This window comes from Bubalus bubalis, chromosome 5 (assembly GCF_019923935.1).
Source record: "Bubalus bubalis isolate 160015118507 breed Murrah chromosome 5, NDDB_SH_1, whole genome shotgun sequence".
NCBI classification, from domain to species: Eukaryota; Metazoa; Chordata; class Mammalia; order Artiodactyla; family Bovidae; genus Bubalus; species Bubalus bubalis.
Genome location: NC_059161.1, coordinates 55,247,367 through 55,263,522, shown reverse-complemented (window position 1 = coordinate 55,263,522; position 16,156 = coordinate 55,247,367). Strand labels below are relative to the sequence as shown.

The 16,156-nt window shown below is 39.5% G+C and overlaps 1 protein-coding gene across 4 annotated transcripts in view; it reads right to left on the bottom strand.

The window, feature by feature from the left end:
• Window positions 1-13,079, bottom strand: part of TAF1A (TATA-box binding protein associated factor, RNA polymerase I subunit A) — a 32,692-nt gene extending 19,613 nt beyond the window's left edge. Inside the window, exons 1-5 of one of the 4 annotated variants that reach the window (XM_045165755.1) lie at window positions 12,884-13,079; window positions 11,452-11,680; window positions 11,076-11,208; window positions 6,605-6,774; window positions 2,738-2,851 (exon numbers count right to left, since the gene is read on the bottom strand). In XM_045165755.1, the coding sequence (XP_045021690.1) occupies window positions 2,738-2,851; window positions 6,605-6,774; window positions 11,076-11,196 (405 nt within the window). In that variant the 5' untranslated portion in view covers window positions 11,197-11,208; window positions 11,452-11,680; window positions 12,884-13,079. Of the gene's footprint in view, window positions 1-2,737; window positions 2,852-6,604; window positions 6,775-11,075; window positions 11,253-11,451; window positions 11,681-12,883 lie in introns of all 4 variants that reach the window. The other 3 variants (XM_045165754.1, XM_045165756.1, XM_045165753.1) reach the window with 3 other exon arrangements.
• Between the last annotated feature and the right edge of the window lie 3,077 nt (window positions 13,080-16,156).

Below are 16,156 nucleotides of genomic sequence, written 5' to 3'. Positions count from 1 at the left end.
AAACCGTGAATAGCCAAAACAATCTTGAGAAGGAACAATGCTGCAGGTATTGCACTTTCTTATTTCAATCTATATTACCAAACTATAGCATTCAAAACAGACACACCAGACAAGTGGAACAGAATTGGGAGTCCAGAAATAAGCCCATCCATACGTTGTCAACTAATATTTGACAAAGGAGCCAAGAATACTCAAAGGGCAAAGGTTAGTCTCTTCAATGAATGATGCTGGGAAAACTATAGATGTTTATATGCAGAAGAATGAAACTGGACCCTTAATTTATACCACTCACAAAAATTAACTCAAAATGGATTAAGGACTTAAAGGTAAGATCTGAAACTAAAGCTCTCAGAAGAAAACAGACGAAAAAAAACTCCTTGATATTGGTCTTGGCAATGAATTCTTGGGGTATGACACCAAAAGCACAAGCAATACAAGTGAAAATAAGCAAGTGGGATTGCATCAAACGAAAAAGCTTCCGCACAACAAAGGAAACCATCAACAAAATGAAAAGGCAGTCTACTGACTGGGAGAAAACATTTTCAAATCATGTATCTGATAAGAAATACCTAAAATCTATAAAGAGCTCATACAGCTCAATAGCAAGAAAACAAAAAACATATTACAATTAAAAATGGGCAGAAGGGGGACTTCTCTGGTGGTCCAGTAGCTAAGACTCCGTGCTCCCAACGCAGAGGGCCGGGGTTTGACCCCTGGTCAGGGAACTAGATCTCGCATGTTGCAACCAAGACCTGGTGCAGCCAAATAAATAAATATTAAAAAAAAAAAAAGGTGGGAGGAGGAGGTTCAAGAAAGAGGGGACATATGTACACCTATGGCTGATTCATGTTGATGTATGGCAGAAACCAACACGATATTGTAAAGCAATTATCCTCCAATTGAAAATAAATAAATAATTTACATTTGAGCCACAATAGTGAAAGTTTTGCATCCTAACCACTGGGTAGCCAAGGAATTCTCCCACTTCACACAAGCTAGAATGGCTAGCATCAGAAAGACAAGAGAGGACTTCCCTGGTGGTACAGTGGATGGGAATCCGCCTACCAATGCAGGGCACACAGGTTTGATTCCTGTGCGGAATCCCATGATTCACATGTGGAATCCCGGAAAGATTCCACATGCCACAGAGCAATTAAAGACTGCGTGCTGCAACTACTGAAGCCCGTGCACCTAGAGCCTGTGCCCCGCAATGAGACACCCGTACACGGCAAGGAGGAACAGCAAAGAGAAAGGGCCCACACAGCAACAAAGACCCAGCACAACCAAAAGGAAAACAAAACAAAAGACGAGAAATAACAAGTGTTGGTAAGGATGTGCAGAAAAGGGAACTGTTGAACACTGCTGGTGTACATTCCCTTTGGAATGTAAAGTGGTCTAGCCCCTATGGAGAATGGTGGTATGGTGGTTCCTCTAATAAATTAGAAACAGATCTAATATACGATCCAGCAATCCATATTGGCATATATATCCAAAGTTGAAATCTCTATCTGGACGAGATATCTGCACTTCCATGTTCACTGAAACACTATTCACAAGAGCCAAGACATGGAAGCAATCTAAGCAATGATGGATGGATGGATAAGGAAAATATTGTATACACACATATATACCATGGCATATTATTCAGTCATGCAAAAGAATGAAATCTTGCATGTATGGCAACATGGATGAGCCTGAGGGCATTATGCTTAGGGAAATAAGTCATAAAAAAAGTAATATTCTCTCATCTCACTTTCAGGTGGAATCTAAAAACATCCAACCCATAGAAACAGAGTAAAATGCTGGCTGCCACAGGCTGAGGGCTGGAGCAGTCAAGGGACACAAACTTTCAATTCTAAGATGAGTAAGTTTGAGGGTCTAATGTACAGCATGGTGACTATGGCACTGTTAACCTGAAAGCTGCCACAAGGGTAGAACTTCAACATTCTCAACACAGCAACAACAAAATGATATTATGTGAGGGGATGGCGATGTTAACTAACCTCATTGTGGTAAACATTTGGCAATATATACATGCTATCAAATTATCACATTGTATACCCTATATGAAATTAAATCATACGTCAATTATATCTCAACAAAGCTGGAAAACTTTTCTCAAGTATTCAAATTCCCAATTTGTTTAGCTCTTTCCCTTTTCCAAAAGCACCAATTCTTAGAGAGCTCAACTGACTTAAGCAAAGAAGGCAATGGCACCCCACTCCAGTACTCTTGCCTGGAAAATCCCATGGACAGAGCCTGGAAGACTGCAGTCCATGGGGTCGCTGAGGGTAGGACATGACTGAGCGACTTCACTTTCACTTTTCACTTTCATGCATTGGAGAAGGAAATGGCAACCCACTCCAGTGTTCTTGCCTGGAGAATCCCAGGGACGGGGGAGCCTGGTGGGCTGCAGTCTATGGGGTAACACAGAGTCAGACACGACTGAAGTGACTTAGCAGCACAGTGAAGCACACATGCCATTTCTGAAGGAGCGGTTGTGGCAGCCAGAGATACACAAGGAGGAGACAGTTTCACTCACACAACGTGGTAGGCGACAGGAAATGGAGAAGTAAATGGCTCTCATAATGCAATTTTTCTCTCAGCTTCTCTTACTGACTCAGGTGTGTTACTCCCTTTCTCATCTTTTTTACATTCTTACCTACCTTATCACTGAGACAAGCAATTTTAAAAAATGAATGCTGCAGATGTAAATTCACAAAGCCTACATTCTCACCTTCAAGTAATTCGTGATGCCAATATTTTTCATCCGGTCGGCAAAGGTATTGAAAGTCTCCACGTTGCTTTTGGGATGATAATAAAGAATTTCACTTCCAAGCCTCCAAACAATCTGTCAAAACAGAAGTTACTAACAAAACTGTAAAACCCCTGCCTTAACCAATGTCTCAGGAAGCTATTTTCTTCTGATTACAACATTAAAAAACAACCTGAAATTCCTTTTTCTAGATACCACTACTGTCAACATTTTACTGTACTTCACCCAATGGAAGTACTATTACATTTTATGTGATTAAAAGCTTTTCCTGTTGATTAAAATACCAGGTGTCATTAACAGTGTCATTTTGAGCCAGAAGTCTAAAGAAGGTGAGCAGTTAAGATACATATTGAAGATAACATTTTTAATTAGTATAGGAGAAAAACATTAAAGTTAGAAAACTCGGGTTCCATTAATATTGGCTTCTTCACTGCTCTCATTATGTATCAGGTGAGAGCTATGGATTCAATGTTTCCTCACATTTCATCAGGTTCTACAACTATTGACTGTGGTTAGTCTATCTTTAGAGCTTCAACTTAAGAATCTGCATCAGCTTTATTTATTATAAATTTTAATAAAAATCTTTTCTCCCCAGAGCACCAGAACTTTGATGCCAGTACTTGCAGCTCTTGCTTTGCATGAGGGCAAATCTCTACTTCTCTTACTCCATTTAAAGTACTTCAGTGATACTGATCTTCAAAGTAAACTGGTTGTTTGCTATAATATTGGTTTAGTATAATCATAATACTCAGAAAGAGATAGAGTTCTTTTATAGATAATCAAATTGCAGTATTTTGAAGCTTAAAGAAAATGTGGAGATTATCCTACCACAGTTGTTCTTAAATCCACATGTATGTAAGAATTACCTGGGACACCAGTTAAAAATAAATATTCCAGGGATTCAGACTTGGACTCAGTAAAACTGGGGTGGAGGGCAGGAATCTGTACTTTCAACAAAGGCTCTATGTGACTCAAACAGAGCCCAAACAAGTATCTGGTAACCACTGATTTAATTCTTTCAATTTATAAAACAAACTCTGGACAAAAAAGGACTGTAATTTGTCCAATGTTTTATAGATCTAGATTAACTTTAGTCCATAAACTAAACTTTCAATCAATGGTTAAATTTTTTTTTTTTTCATATTTTTTGGTTCTATTAGACATCTAACTGATGCAATGGTTACTCTAATAGTAAAAGCTACTTGAGATATCCATGTGACGTTATCTGTGGATATACTGTCTTTTACAAAACAAATTTAACAATACATGCCAAGCACTGTTCTAGATCCCTGCCCTGGTGGAATTTACATTCTGTTGTGTAGAGAGACTGACAATAACAAAGAAATACAATAATTAAACTGGAAAGTATTATGGGAAAAACAATGAAGCAGAGTCAGAAGACCAGGGGTGCCAGCTGGAAAGTGAAGGGGGTTGGTGTGCAGTTGCAACTTGAAATAGTGAAGGGAGGCCCCACTGCAAGTATGATGTGAAGGAGGGTGACCACAGTGATAGCCAAAGAAACAGCAAAGACAATCAGGAAGAAGTATGGCTGTTCAAGGGATGAGCAAGGAGGCCAGTGAGGCTGGAGAAGAAAAGCAAGTTAGATGGTAACAGGAGATGAGGCCAAAGGGGAAAGGGAATGAGCAAAGCACGGAGAACTTGTAGGTGATCAAAAGGACGCTGGCTCTTACTGAGTGAAACAGGAAAGCCACTGCAGGATTTTCAGCTGAGCAGTGACATGATTGGACTCATGGTTTAAAAGGACTATGCTGTATTATTAATCATTTGAAAAATGCCCATCAAAGCTACGAGACACCACGTCACAATCACTAGGGTGGCTGTAATCAAGCAGACAGACAATAATACTGTCGGCGAGGATGTACAAATGTTGGAAACCTTGTATGTTGCTGGTGGGAATGTAAAACAGTGCAGTCAATGTGGAAAACAGTCTACCAGTTCCTTAAGAGGTTACATATATTTATCATATGCCCCAGCATACTCCTCCTCCTCGATATATTTACTCAAGAGAAATTACAACAAACACCCATATAAAAACTTGTACATGGGGAGAAAAAAAAACTTGTACATGAATGTTCACAGTAGCATTATTCATAGTAACAGAAAGAAAAACTACTCAAATGTCTAAAAACTGATGTATCAGTTTTATCTCATCAAATGAGATAAAGCCTTACACTGAAATATTATTTTGCAATAAAAATCAGTGAAGAACTAATATGCCACAATATGGTATAATAAGCCTTGAACACATTATGTTCAGTAAAAGAATTCATTCATAAAAAGCCATTATTACATGATTCTACTTATTTGAAATGTCCAAAATAAAAAGTAGATTAATGGTTGCCAAGGGCTAGGGTCTGGAGAAGAGGGACTACAAGTGGGTACAGTGCTTCTCTTGAGGAGGGGGGCAACAAAAAATGTTCTAAATTTAGATTGTGGTGACCGTTGCACATCTCTTGTGAATATATGAAAACACACTGAATTGTTCAATTTAAATGGGCGAACTGTATGGTGTTTAATGTCTCTCAATAAGGCTATTTTTTTGTTGTTGTTAAGGCTCAGTCTGGTTATTATGCCGAAAATACACTGGGAGGCAGAGGAGGGTAAGCAGTCATCTAAGTGAGGCGATGGGGGTTTGAGTCAAGGAAGCAGCAAAAAGGATGTGGTAAGAAGTACTCAAGACTGCAGGGAGCAGGTTTTCCAAGGAGAGCGGACAGAATTTTCTGATGGTTTGGATATGAGGTGCAAAAGAGAAAAAAAAAACAAACAACTCCAGATTGGGCCTCAAAATTAGATAAGGGAACCATGATCTGAGATAAGGAAAATTAGGCTGGACAAGGAATATCAGAAGAACCAGTTTATATTTGCTAGTATGATACGACATATCGTACTAGCTGGTGTTAGATACTAAGAGGTGAGGTTGAACAGAATGTTGGGTACAGCGATCTGGACTTGACAGATGTCAGAGCCCCAGATACACAATGGGGGATCACCAGTATACAGACTGAATGAAAGGCTATGAAACTGAATGAGATCAAGAGAGTTCAGATAACAATAACACCTAAAGATTGGAGTTCTCAAGGACTCCCACGTCAGAAGGCCAAGGAGACGAAGAGCAATCAGAAAAGGAAACCGAGGAATGGCCAGTGCGGTAGGAGAAAAACCTGAGAGTGCAGAGTCCTGGAAGCCAGACGAAGAATTCTGTTTGTTTCTTCATCACACAGAAGGGAATGACCTGGTATGCTTAATATAGGTAACGATCAAGTTAGACGAGTACTGAAAATCAGCCACTGGATTCAGCAAAGTGGATATCACTGTTGATCCTGACAAGGCAGTTTGGTAGAAATGATGATTTGTGGGGGAGTCTAACTGAAGAGGGTTTGGAATGAATAGATATATAAACTCTTCCCAGGAGTTCTGCTGAAAGGCAGAAGGGAGAAATGAGCACAGCTTGTGGAAGAAGTAGAAGTCAAGAGATGATATTAAGTGGGAGAGAGAATGACATGTTTGCATGAAAATGGGAACCACCCTATAGAAAGGGGACCATAAGGACATGGGGAAAGATGGAAGAATTACTTAAATGAATGAATAAATATTTGGGAAAAAAAAAAAAATATTTGGGAATCTGAGAATTCAGAGTTAAAGTATTTTTCGTCTCCTTAAAATGATAATAGAAAAATGAAGTATGAAAAAAAATGTCTTGATACAAACTCAATTTGAGATCTTGCAAAAGCTGTTCTGGGTGGAGTTCAAGAGGCAGAAACTCCCAGGATTCTGTGCTGTCTTCCAGGGGACTCACACTTTACTTACCTCGGGTGCACCCTGCCTTTTGTTGCTATCCGTATCTTCCAAAACCTGAAGGTAACTGTGCATGTATTCTGCAGCTCGCTGCCACTGGTGCTTCAGCAGAGCTTCTTGGATAAAATTTAAACAAGCGCTTGTTGTCTGAGCAAAATCTTTCTCCTGTTTTCCTCCAGAGGCTATAAAGGTTAAAGAGGAAAGTCTTGAGCCAGTGACCTCAAATCAACAATTCAAGAATCTTACTTCTGATAAGCACAATTTTAACAAGTAGGTATTACTTAACCCAACCCATCCCCAATACCAAAGCTAGCTCCACTTAAAACCAACTCTTCCACATCATTTTAACTAGTTGTGGCAAATGAAAAAAAAAAAAAAATTCGATTTAAGAGATGTCTAATTTGATGTTCTTGGACTACCAAGGTCACCAGTTCCCTCAAATCTGATTCAACTATCCTTTCACCCTTGCACTAAACAGTCTGGGAAGAATCTCTCAGAGAGGGCCCCCAGTGCAAAATACCAAGTATTCAGAATGCGTAAAAATCATCAGGGTCATCCTAGGAAAGCACTGTCTTTTTTCCTACCTATGTTCTGAAAACACCAAGAGGTGCACTTTTATTTTTCATGGACCACTTTCATTTTGTATCTCTAAAATACTGACAATCCTCATGTTAAGAATATTAGGGTTAGGACTTTTCTGGCAGTCCACTGGTTAAGACCTCACACTTCCAATGCAGGGGGCATGGGTTCAATCCCTGATCTGGCAACTAAGATCCCATATGTCTCAGCCATAAAAACTGTTCAAAAATGAAAAAAAAAAAAAAAAGATTTGTGCTTAGTTACAACCTCATCTATGACAACAAGCTGCATATTGCCACCTCTTCCTCCCTTCCCACACCACTAAAGACTCCTATGGGCCGGCAGTCTTCCAGTTGGGGCGCCCTCACCCCTGGGAATATGCTTAGTCACTCAGATGTGTCTGACTCTTTGTGACCCCATGGGCTGTAGCCCGCCAGGCTCCTCTGTCCATGGGGATTCTCTAGAAAAGAATACTGGAATGGGTTGCCATGCCCTTCTCCAGGGAATCTTCCCAATCCAGGGATCGAACCCAGGTCTCCCACACTGCAGAGGATTCTTTACTGTCTGAGCCACCAGGGAAGATCCCACCCCTGGGAATACACAGAGATTAATAAGTATCATGCAAAAATAGCTTTATAGCAATCAACTTGCACATCTTCAACTTTCTCACATACTCTTTCCTAAAATTAATCTTCTAGAAAGCTGTGCATATAGATAAGGCTTCATCAAAATAACTCTAGTATTACCTTAAGGTGAAAATACAAGTGTTCAGTGTTGAGAAAATGAATGACTCTAACATCCATTTGCAAGTCAGGTGATTTCTAGTTCTTTATCAGAAGTGTAGAAGAATCTAATAATTTTTTAAAACACTATGTAATTTTTTCACAAGTAAGTGAAGAGGAGTCAAAGACCTGATACATTGCTAAAATTAAATGCCATCCATTGCCAGCTACTTACTAAAGTGAGTAAAGTTTCTCAGAATTTCCACCAATTAAAACAAAATACAGGGGCTTCCCTGGTGGCTCAGTGGTAAAGAATCTGCCTGCCAATGCAGGAAACACGGGTTTGATCCCTGGTGCAGGAAGATCCCACAGTCTGTGGAGCAACTAAGCCTGTGAACCACAACTTTTGACCCTGTGGTCTAGAGCCCAGGAGCCACAAGAGAAGCCACCTGCAACGAGAAGTCTGCTGACCCCAACAAGAGAAAAGCCTACGAAGCAATGAAAACCCAGCCCTGCCAAAAATAAATTAAGTAAATAAAATTATTTAAAAATATACAATAGAATTAAAGCTAAATCTTTTCTCATTCTAGAAATATATAATATTCATCCACAGATATAAGAATTGGAAAAAAGTGATATCCTTATCCATTTTATTGAGATAAATAAGCAATAAAAATTTACATTAACACTTAAAATTTAACAAAAAAAGTAATACATTATTTTAATCAGCTGTGTAAAAAATTAATTATAATAATGTCTCAATCCAGAAGAAATTTTAATAGTTAAAAACTTTACAGGATATTAGCAAAAATTAAATGTGGATACATACTTTATGGAAGAATAAAGGAACAATATAAAATTTCCATCTATTAAAAGCTTTTTCATAAACACAAAATGGATGATAAAAGATATCACATTCCTAAGCTACTTAGACTCCACCAATTATTTTTTTAATTTATGGCCGCTCTACACACCATGTGGGATCCTAGTTCTCCACCAAGGACTGAACCTGCATCCCTGAAGTAGAAGCATAGAGTCTTAACCATTGGACTCAGGAAGTCTCACCAAATATGTTTGTTTAAGTCATATAATAATTTCATTTGAAAGTGCCAATATATGCTGAAAATTATGCCTTTTGGAACTACCAAACTTATGATGCAATTCTTAGATGGCACATTAAAATGGTGCAAAATAGTACCTAATTTTTTAGGGGGAAAAAAAAGTAGACTACTTCTTTTGACTGGTGCTTCTCCAACTTTTTAAATGTATATACAAATCACCCAGGGATCCAGATGTAGTCCTAACACCACCAGAGAGCTTATTAGAAATCCAGAATACTATGCCCTGCCCACCTCTCTGAATTAGAAGCTGCATTTAACAGGATCTACAGCCAAGTTCCTAGGATATCAGCAGCAACACCAGGCAGCTAGGCCAAGAAACTGACAAAATGCTTCTTCCCTAAAACCTCATTTATTCATCTAAAGGAAAACTGATCTCAGGCCAAACTCCCTTCTGTTATACCTCTAAAGTTTTCACAGCTCAGACTGGAAATTGACTTTAGACGAGGATACAAAAATCCTTGGGCTATGCCCCTCCTATCTTACACCTGAGCCTAATTATCTCAGGAACAGCTCAAAGAATAGCATTCTTTGTAAGCAAAACATAATGTTATTTGTTGCTGATAAACTTGAAGAATAACTATCAAGGAAAATATATTTGATGGAATGAGATACAGTAAAGAACTAGTGTCATCAACCTAGTTTCTAATTCCCTTGAGAGAACCTAGAAACTCATCAGCCTGTCAACAAGTATTTTTTGAGCACTGCCATGGTTAAGCACTAGTCTAGGTACTCACCATAGGGTGCCCACCTTCAAAGTTTTTATTCTGGAGGACACACCCTTCAAAACACCCAAAGATATTTAAAGGAATAAAAAGTAAATAATTGTTAGGCAACTAGGTTTTCCTATTGTGGTTAATTACCAATAAAACATCAATATTATCTGCAACTATATTCTCATAGCAGACAGAAAGTATTAATATTTGGGGTTTAACAGGCTATCCATAAAAGATGAAACATTTTTAAGTATGTAAATTCTGGTCTTAAACCTACTTGTTTATGGACTGACTCAAGCTCTCCATAGAACACTGTTGACAGACACATGCCCAGGTATGCGGTAACTAGCAGAAACTAGATTACTATTAATAGCTCCCCAGAAGGGGCAAGGAAACACCCTCTCTGAAGTTCCATTCATTGAAACCTGACTCAAACCATGTATATTAATCCAGTAAAAATAAAATGAGGAACGAGGCAATAAATTATTACATTTTCAACACTCATGACGCACAAGGCTCTATGCTAGGCACTTTTCCCTTTTTTTAAATATATGTATCTCAAAGCAGATTTTGAGATCAGATAGGCCTGGGTTTGACTCCTGATACCAGCATTTAGAATTTTAACTTCTTTGAAATTAAGTTCTCTCATCTGTAAAATGCCTGGTACATATATTTACTGAGAATTAATTTACTGAGATAATTAAATAAATAATATTCAGATTAAAAAATAAAGAAATAAGAGCTAAATTCTAGCAGCCAGGGACCCACAATCAAGGGGAAAGAAAGCTAGGCTAAGAAAGATATATTTGTGAATAATTAGAAAAGTGCTAGTTCATGACAACATACAGATAACTGATTTTGTAAAAATATATTCTAATAAGGAATTATCCCATAGAACAACTTGTTTATTTCTACATTAGAGGAACAAAGAAGAAAATAGTCTTTTCCTAAAATCTGCTATAGATCAATTCTATTAGGGCTTATTTCAATGCAATTCAACAGAAATTTCTGGTATGTATTCCTCAATAGCAGAGATCTTATCTTCTTCAACAAATCTGTCCCCAATATTAAGCCAATGCCAGGGATATAGTAAAATGCTCAGAAGAGCTACTGGAAGAAAAAAAAAGTGTATCTACCACAATATAGACTGTTATTAATTCAAAGAATTCTATGAGAAAAAAAGAATCTATTTTTTTCCTATTTCTTTTTTATTAACTGCCTTAAAAAAAATCCTCATATGTTCTTATCTTGAAAATTGAACCAGCTTGGCTATCTGATTTTGTATCCATATTGAATCTTATCATCTACTTGCATTAAAGCTGAAATGGTTATATGTTATTTTACTTACCTATGGATTCTATATGCTTCTGGAGCCAAGGGAAACACATTCCTGAACCAGAGCGCACACACGGTTCTCCCTGTTCATCCTCTGTCGTGGGTCTTATCAATTCTTCACTGAAATCACGCATATCTATTCCAGACTGAAAATATCAGTTACTTCCTGTACATCTTAATCCACAGGTTTCTGAATTATACAGAAAGACAGCCACTTTTATCTAATAAATACCAATGATCAACAAAATTAACTGCACCTGGAAGTTCCTTTAAAGAAATGAATTTAATTACGTCAGCAGCAGCCAAAATGAATGACCCAATTAAAAACTATTGACTACTTCAAATACTACTATATTTCAAAAAGAGACAAGGATAGATAAGATACTAACTCTTTAATTTAAAAAAGAAAAACTAATATAGAGGAAGAAACATATAAATGATGTATGAGGTAAAGGTGATTGTTCAGTCGTGTCCAACTCTTTGGGACCCCAAGGGGTATAGCCTGCCAGGCTCCTCTGTCCATGGGATTTTCCAGGCAAGAATACTAGAGAGGGTTGCCATTTCCTACTCCAGGACATCTTCTTGACTCAGGGATCAAACCTGCATCTCTCTCATCTCCTGCAATGGCAAGGCAAAGTCTTTATCACTGAGCCACCGGGGAAGCACAAATGATGTATAAGACAATATGAGAAATACAATAACAACAGTAGTAATTATCATTCTCATTGAGTCCTCTCTATATACCAAGCCTGCTGCTGTTGCTAAGTCACTTCAGTCGTGTCCGACTCTGTGCGACCCCAGAGACAGCAGCCCACTAGGCTCCCCTGTCCCTTGGATTCTCCAGGCAATAACACTGGAGTGGGTTGCCATTTCCTTCTCCAGTGCATGAAAGTGAAAAGTGAACGTGAAGTCGCTCAGTCGTGTCCGACTCTTAGCGACCCCATGGACTGCAGCCTACCAGGCTCCTCCATCCATGGGATTTTCCAGGCAAGAGTACTGGAGTGGGGTGCCATCGCCTTCTCCGATACACCAAGCCTACAAAGTATCTCATTTAATCCTTACAGAAATCTGGAGGTGAGTACTGTTATGTTCTTCCATTTGCATGTTGAAAAAACTGAAGGGCTCAGTGAAACTATGTAACCTGGACCAATGTTACAAAAAAGTGAGGACAATATTCTGGGAACTAGAATGTGTTCCCAAACACAACTGTCATGAACAGAGTTTGGGGTGTTCGTGGAAGAGGGAGGCGGAAAGCAGATGGTGGGAAAAGAATCTACAAAAACAGCTTTGTGCCAAGCTGAGTTTAGACTCAATCCTCAAGATGCTCAGGACTCCTCTCCGTCCTTCCACATATCCAATTTAGGTCCTGCTGGTACCACCTGCTAGTACTTCTCCCATCTTCGCCAAACTCCGCAACTCTACACCACTTCCCCAGCTCGGGACTCCTTCAAACTGTGTCTAGATTACTGCATGAGCTTTCCAACTAGTAATCTTGCCTCAAAATTTGGCTTCTCCACATCATAAACCGAACAAACCTTTCAAAATCAGATTAAAAGCACGTGTTTTAAGTAACATGAGTTTTGAACCCGACTCATACGTTGAGTCCTTCCAGAAGAAGCTCTCCCAACCCAAATTCTAAAGCCATTTAGGCGTCGTGTAGTTGTCACGGCAACCAAAGCAGCTCCACGCCTTCAGCCTTGCCCGCGGAACCCGTTTCAGAGTAAAAGAGAAAATATAAGAACACGGGTGAAGCCTAGGGTAGGCCTTCCTCTTTCACGTGAACGCAGGCAATAAGAGATGGACGACAACCGCGGGACTTACCTGCCTGAAGCCAGAATTTTTCTGTGATACCAAACTCAGACTCCTGACTCCGGACCAGCGAGAGGAAACCCTCACACAACGAGAAACAAGCAAGTTTCGAGAACAAGCTTGCAAAACTGGCCTCCAGCGCTCTGGAGACGCGCAAACGCAGCCCCGCCCCTAACTCTCGATTGGGCGGTGGAGCAGCCTCGACCCCTGAAATGACCTGGAAGTGGCGGTGGATTGCCGCCTTCCCATTGGATGGGTCTCAGGTTTACAGCTTAGTTTGTCTCAGCGGGAAAAATGAGAGACTTTAATTGTAAAAGAAGATTAATGCAAGGGGAGGCCGGCTGGATAAGGGTGCTGCTAAGTCGCTTCAGTCGTGTCCGACTCTGTGCGACCCCATAGACGGCAGCCCACCAGGCTCCCCCGTCCCTGGGATTCTCCAGGCAAGAACACTGGAGTGGGTTGCCATTTCCTTCTCCAATGCATGAAAGTGAAAAGTGAAAGTGAAGTCGCTCAGTCGTGTCCGACTCTGTGTGACCCCATGGACTACAGCCTACCAGGCTCCTCCATCCATGGGATTTTCCAGGCCAGAGAACTGGAGTGGGGTGCCATTGGATAAGGGTAACCGTCAAAAAAAGCAGAACGTCACTTTATCCGAGTAGTTCTCCGTATGACGACCTTTCAGTTACTGCTTGGCTCGCGGGTGCGCGCAGCGAGCCTCGGAGGCGTGGCCAAGATAAATCTGCATAGCCTTTTAACTGCGTCCTGGAAATTTTTTTTTCTTTTATTTAAGGTTTAGCTTTGAATTGAAATGACTGACTGCTTCCCCCAAATTTAAGGGAGGTGTGCACCCGTCTGGAGTCACTTTTCATGACGAGGGTTAACGAACTTACTAAGAAGTAAGTGTTGAAAGTAAGTTTCTAATGTAAAGATTTGGTTTGGCTACATTTCTTCCCTTGCTGTGAGGTGTAATTTCACCCAAACCAACCTAAAATGGGTTTTACCTGGCTGGAAATTCATGCTCCCACAAAAATGGGGAAGAAATTTTTGACAACTTAAAGTTATCAGTCAACTCAAGGCAACAGTAGATAAAAGGGAGGAAGTTAACTGATATCTTTCTTTTTTCCTCTGACAGACTACCAGATTATTTCCATTATTAGCTACACAAGTTGGAGAAACATATTTGCTGAAAATAAGTCAATAATGAGAGACAGAACCAATCAGGAGCTATTCTCTCTGTGTCGGTTTTCTGTGGGAAGTAGGATAGAGATGAAAGTTTCCACAAAACCAGCTGGCTGGTGAGCACTTCGTCTAAGCGCCGGAAACACCAGGGCACTCAAAAGGGTTCAAATCAGCTGGAAAACATGCAACAAAACTGCATAGTTTAGAAGACTTGACATGGAATCTTAGTCCTCTGACCAAGAATTGAACCTGGGCCATGGCAGTAAACACGCCGAGTCCTAACCACTGGACCACCAGTGAATTCCCACTTAATTATTATCCAAATAATTTTACCTACTGCCTGTTAGCCTACATTTGCCTAAGTTTTAGTTGAGAAATATGTTCTTTTGTTAAGAATAAAGGGAAAAATTCCTCTACAATATTCCCGATAATTTAAATATATCCATGATTTGACTCCCAATACAAAGGGAAAAAAAAAAAACCAATTCAGTTTTAAATTCAGGATAAGATAGTACAGAAGAGGAAACAACTGTGGGAGTGTGGAAGCAGAACAATATAAGACCCCTCTCAGAGAAGGGTAATACAAATTCAGACGTGTAATATATCTACTAAGGTAGTAAGTATTAGCTTCAATGATATATATAGGGCTTCCCAGGTGGCTCAGTGATAAAGAACCCGCTTGCAATGCAGGAGAATTGGAAGAGATGTGGGTTTGATCCCAGGGTCAGGAAGATCCCCTGGAGAAGAAAGTGGCAACACGCTCCAGTATTCTTGCCTGGGAAATCCCATGGACAGAGGAGCCTGGTGGGCTACAGTCCATGGGGCTCTCAATAGAGTTGGATACAATTTTGCAACTAAACAACATATATATTTTTTTCTTAGATTGTTATTATAAATTTTTTATTTTACAGCTAAGAAAAACATATATTTTTTTCTTAGATTGATATTATAATTTTATTTTACAGCTAAGAGAAACTTATATATGTTTTTTTCTTAGATTGATATTTTTTTATTTTACAGCTAAGAGAAACTACGAAATACAGAATTTTCACAACCACAGGTGCTTTATTAACTGGTCAGATTTTAGAAAAAGTTATAAGCAATGTTTCTCAACTGGGAGGTTAGTACCACTTCTACCAAGAGGAGTTTGGAAATTACTGTGTATGATCTGTAACAAGTCTGCTGTGGTTATATGTTTCATCAAAACCATATTTTCTCCCTCTCAGTTCTCAGCGTCTCCTTCCAGGAGGCACTTTTGACCTCACAAGCATATTTTGGAGGGACTTATAACCCTCCATGCTATCTTTTAGTAACAAAGGAGCAGTTTCCAGGGTAGGTACTATCAAAAAGTGTCTCCTCTGTGACAAAGTCATTGATTTGCTGAAACTCTTCCCTGGTGGCTCAGACAGTAAAGTGTCTGCCTACAATGCGGGAAACCCAGGTCCAATCCCTGGGTCAGGAAGATTCTCTGGAGAAGGAAATGGCAACCCACTCTAGTACTCTTGCCTGGAAAATCCCATGGACGGAGAATGTGGTAGGCTACAGTCTGTGGGGTCACAAAGAGTCGAACACAACTGAGCGACTTCACTTTCTTGTATCATCAACCATCCCTATTGGCTGTAAGAGCCTGAGACTCTGCTGTTTATTTAAACAACATAAATGGACAACTTCATAATATATTATCCCGTTTATTCGTATAGAAACATTATGAGGTTTTACCATGAGCCACAATGTTATACACAAGAACTCTAAGCCTCAAAAAAGTTAGCAGCTTGCCTAGGGTCATACAGTTAAACTTCTGATATATTTTAATGCTTTTGACTCCATTCTCTGTGTCTGCTAATTGTCCCAGTAAGGAAGTAATCCCTATCTGAAAACTGTAAATAGTTATAAAGCCAAACAGTCTACACTGTGGAAATTGTGTTGTACAGGCCTCACCCTGGTATTTGTTCAAAGCACCAAATATTTGGCTTCTATGAAGATAGTGCCAAAGTAAATCAGGCAGACCCGGAAACAGGAACTTCTATATAAGCCTATATTCTCCAGGCAATTTCATGTGTTTGAGTTTCTTTCTTTGTTCAGTAGAAATGGTAATAATATTTGTCA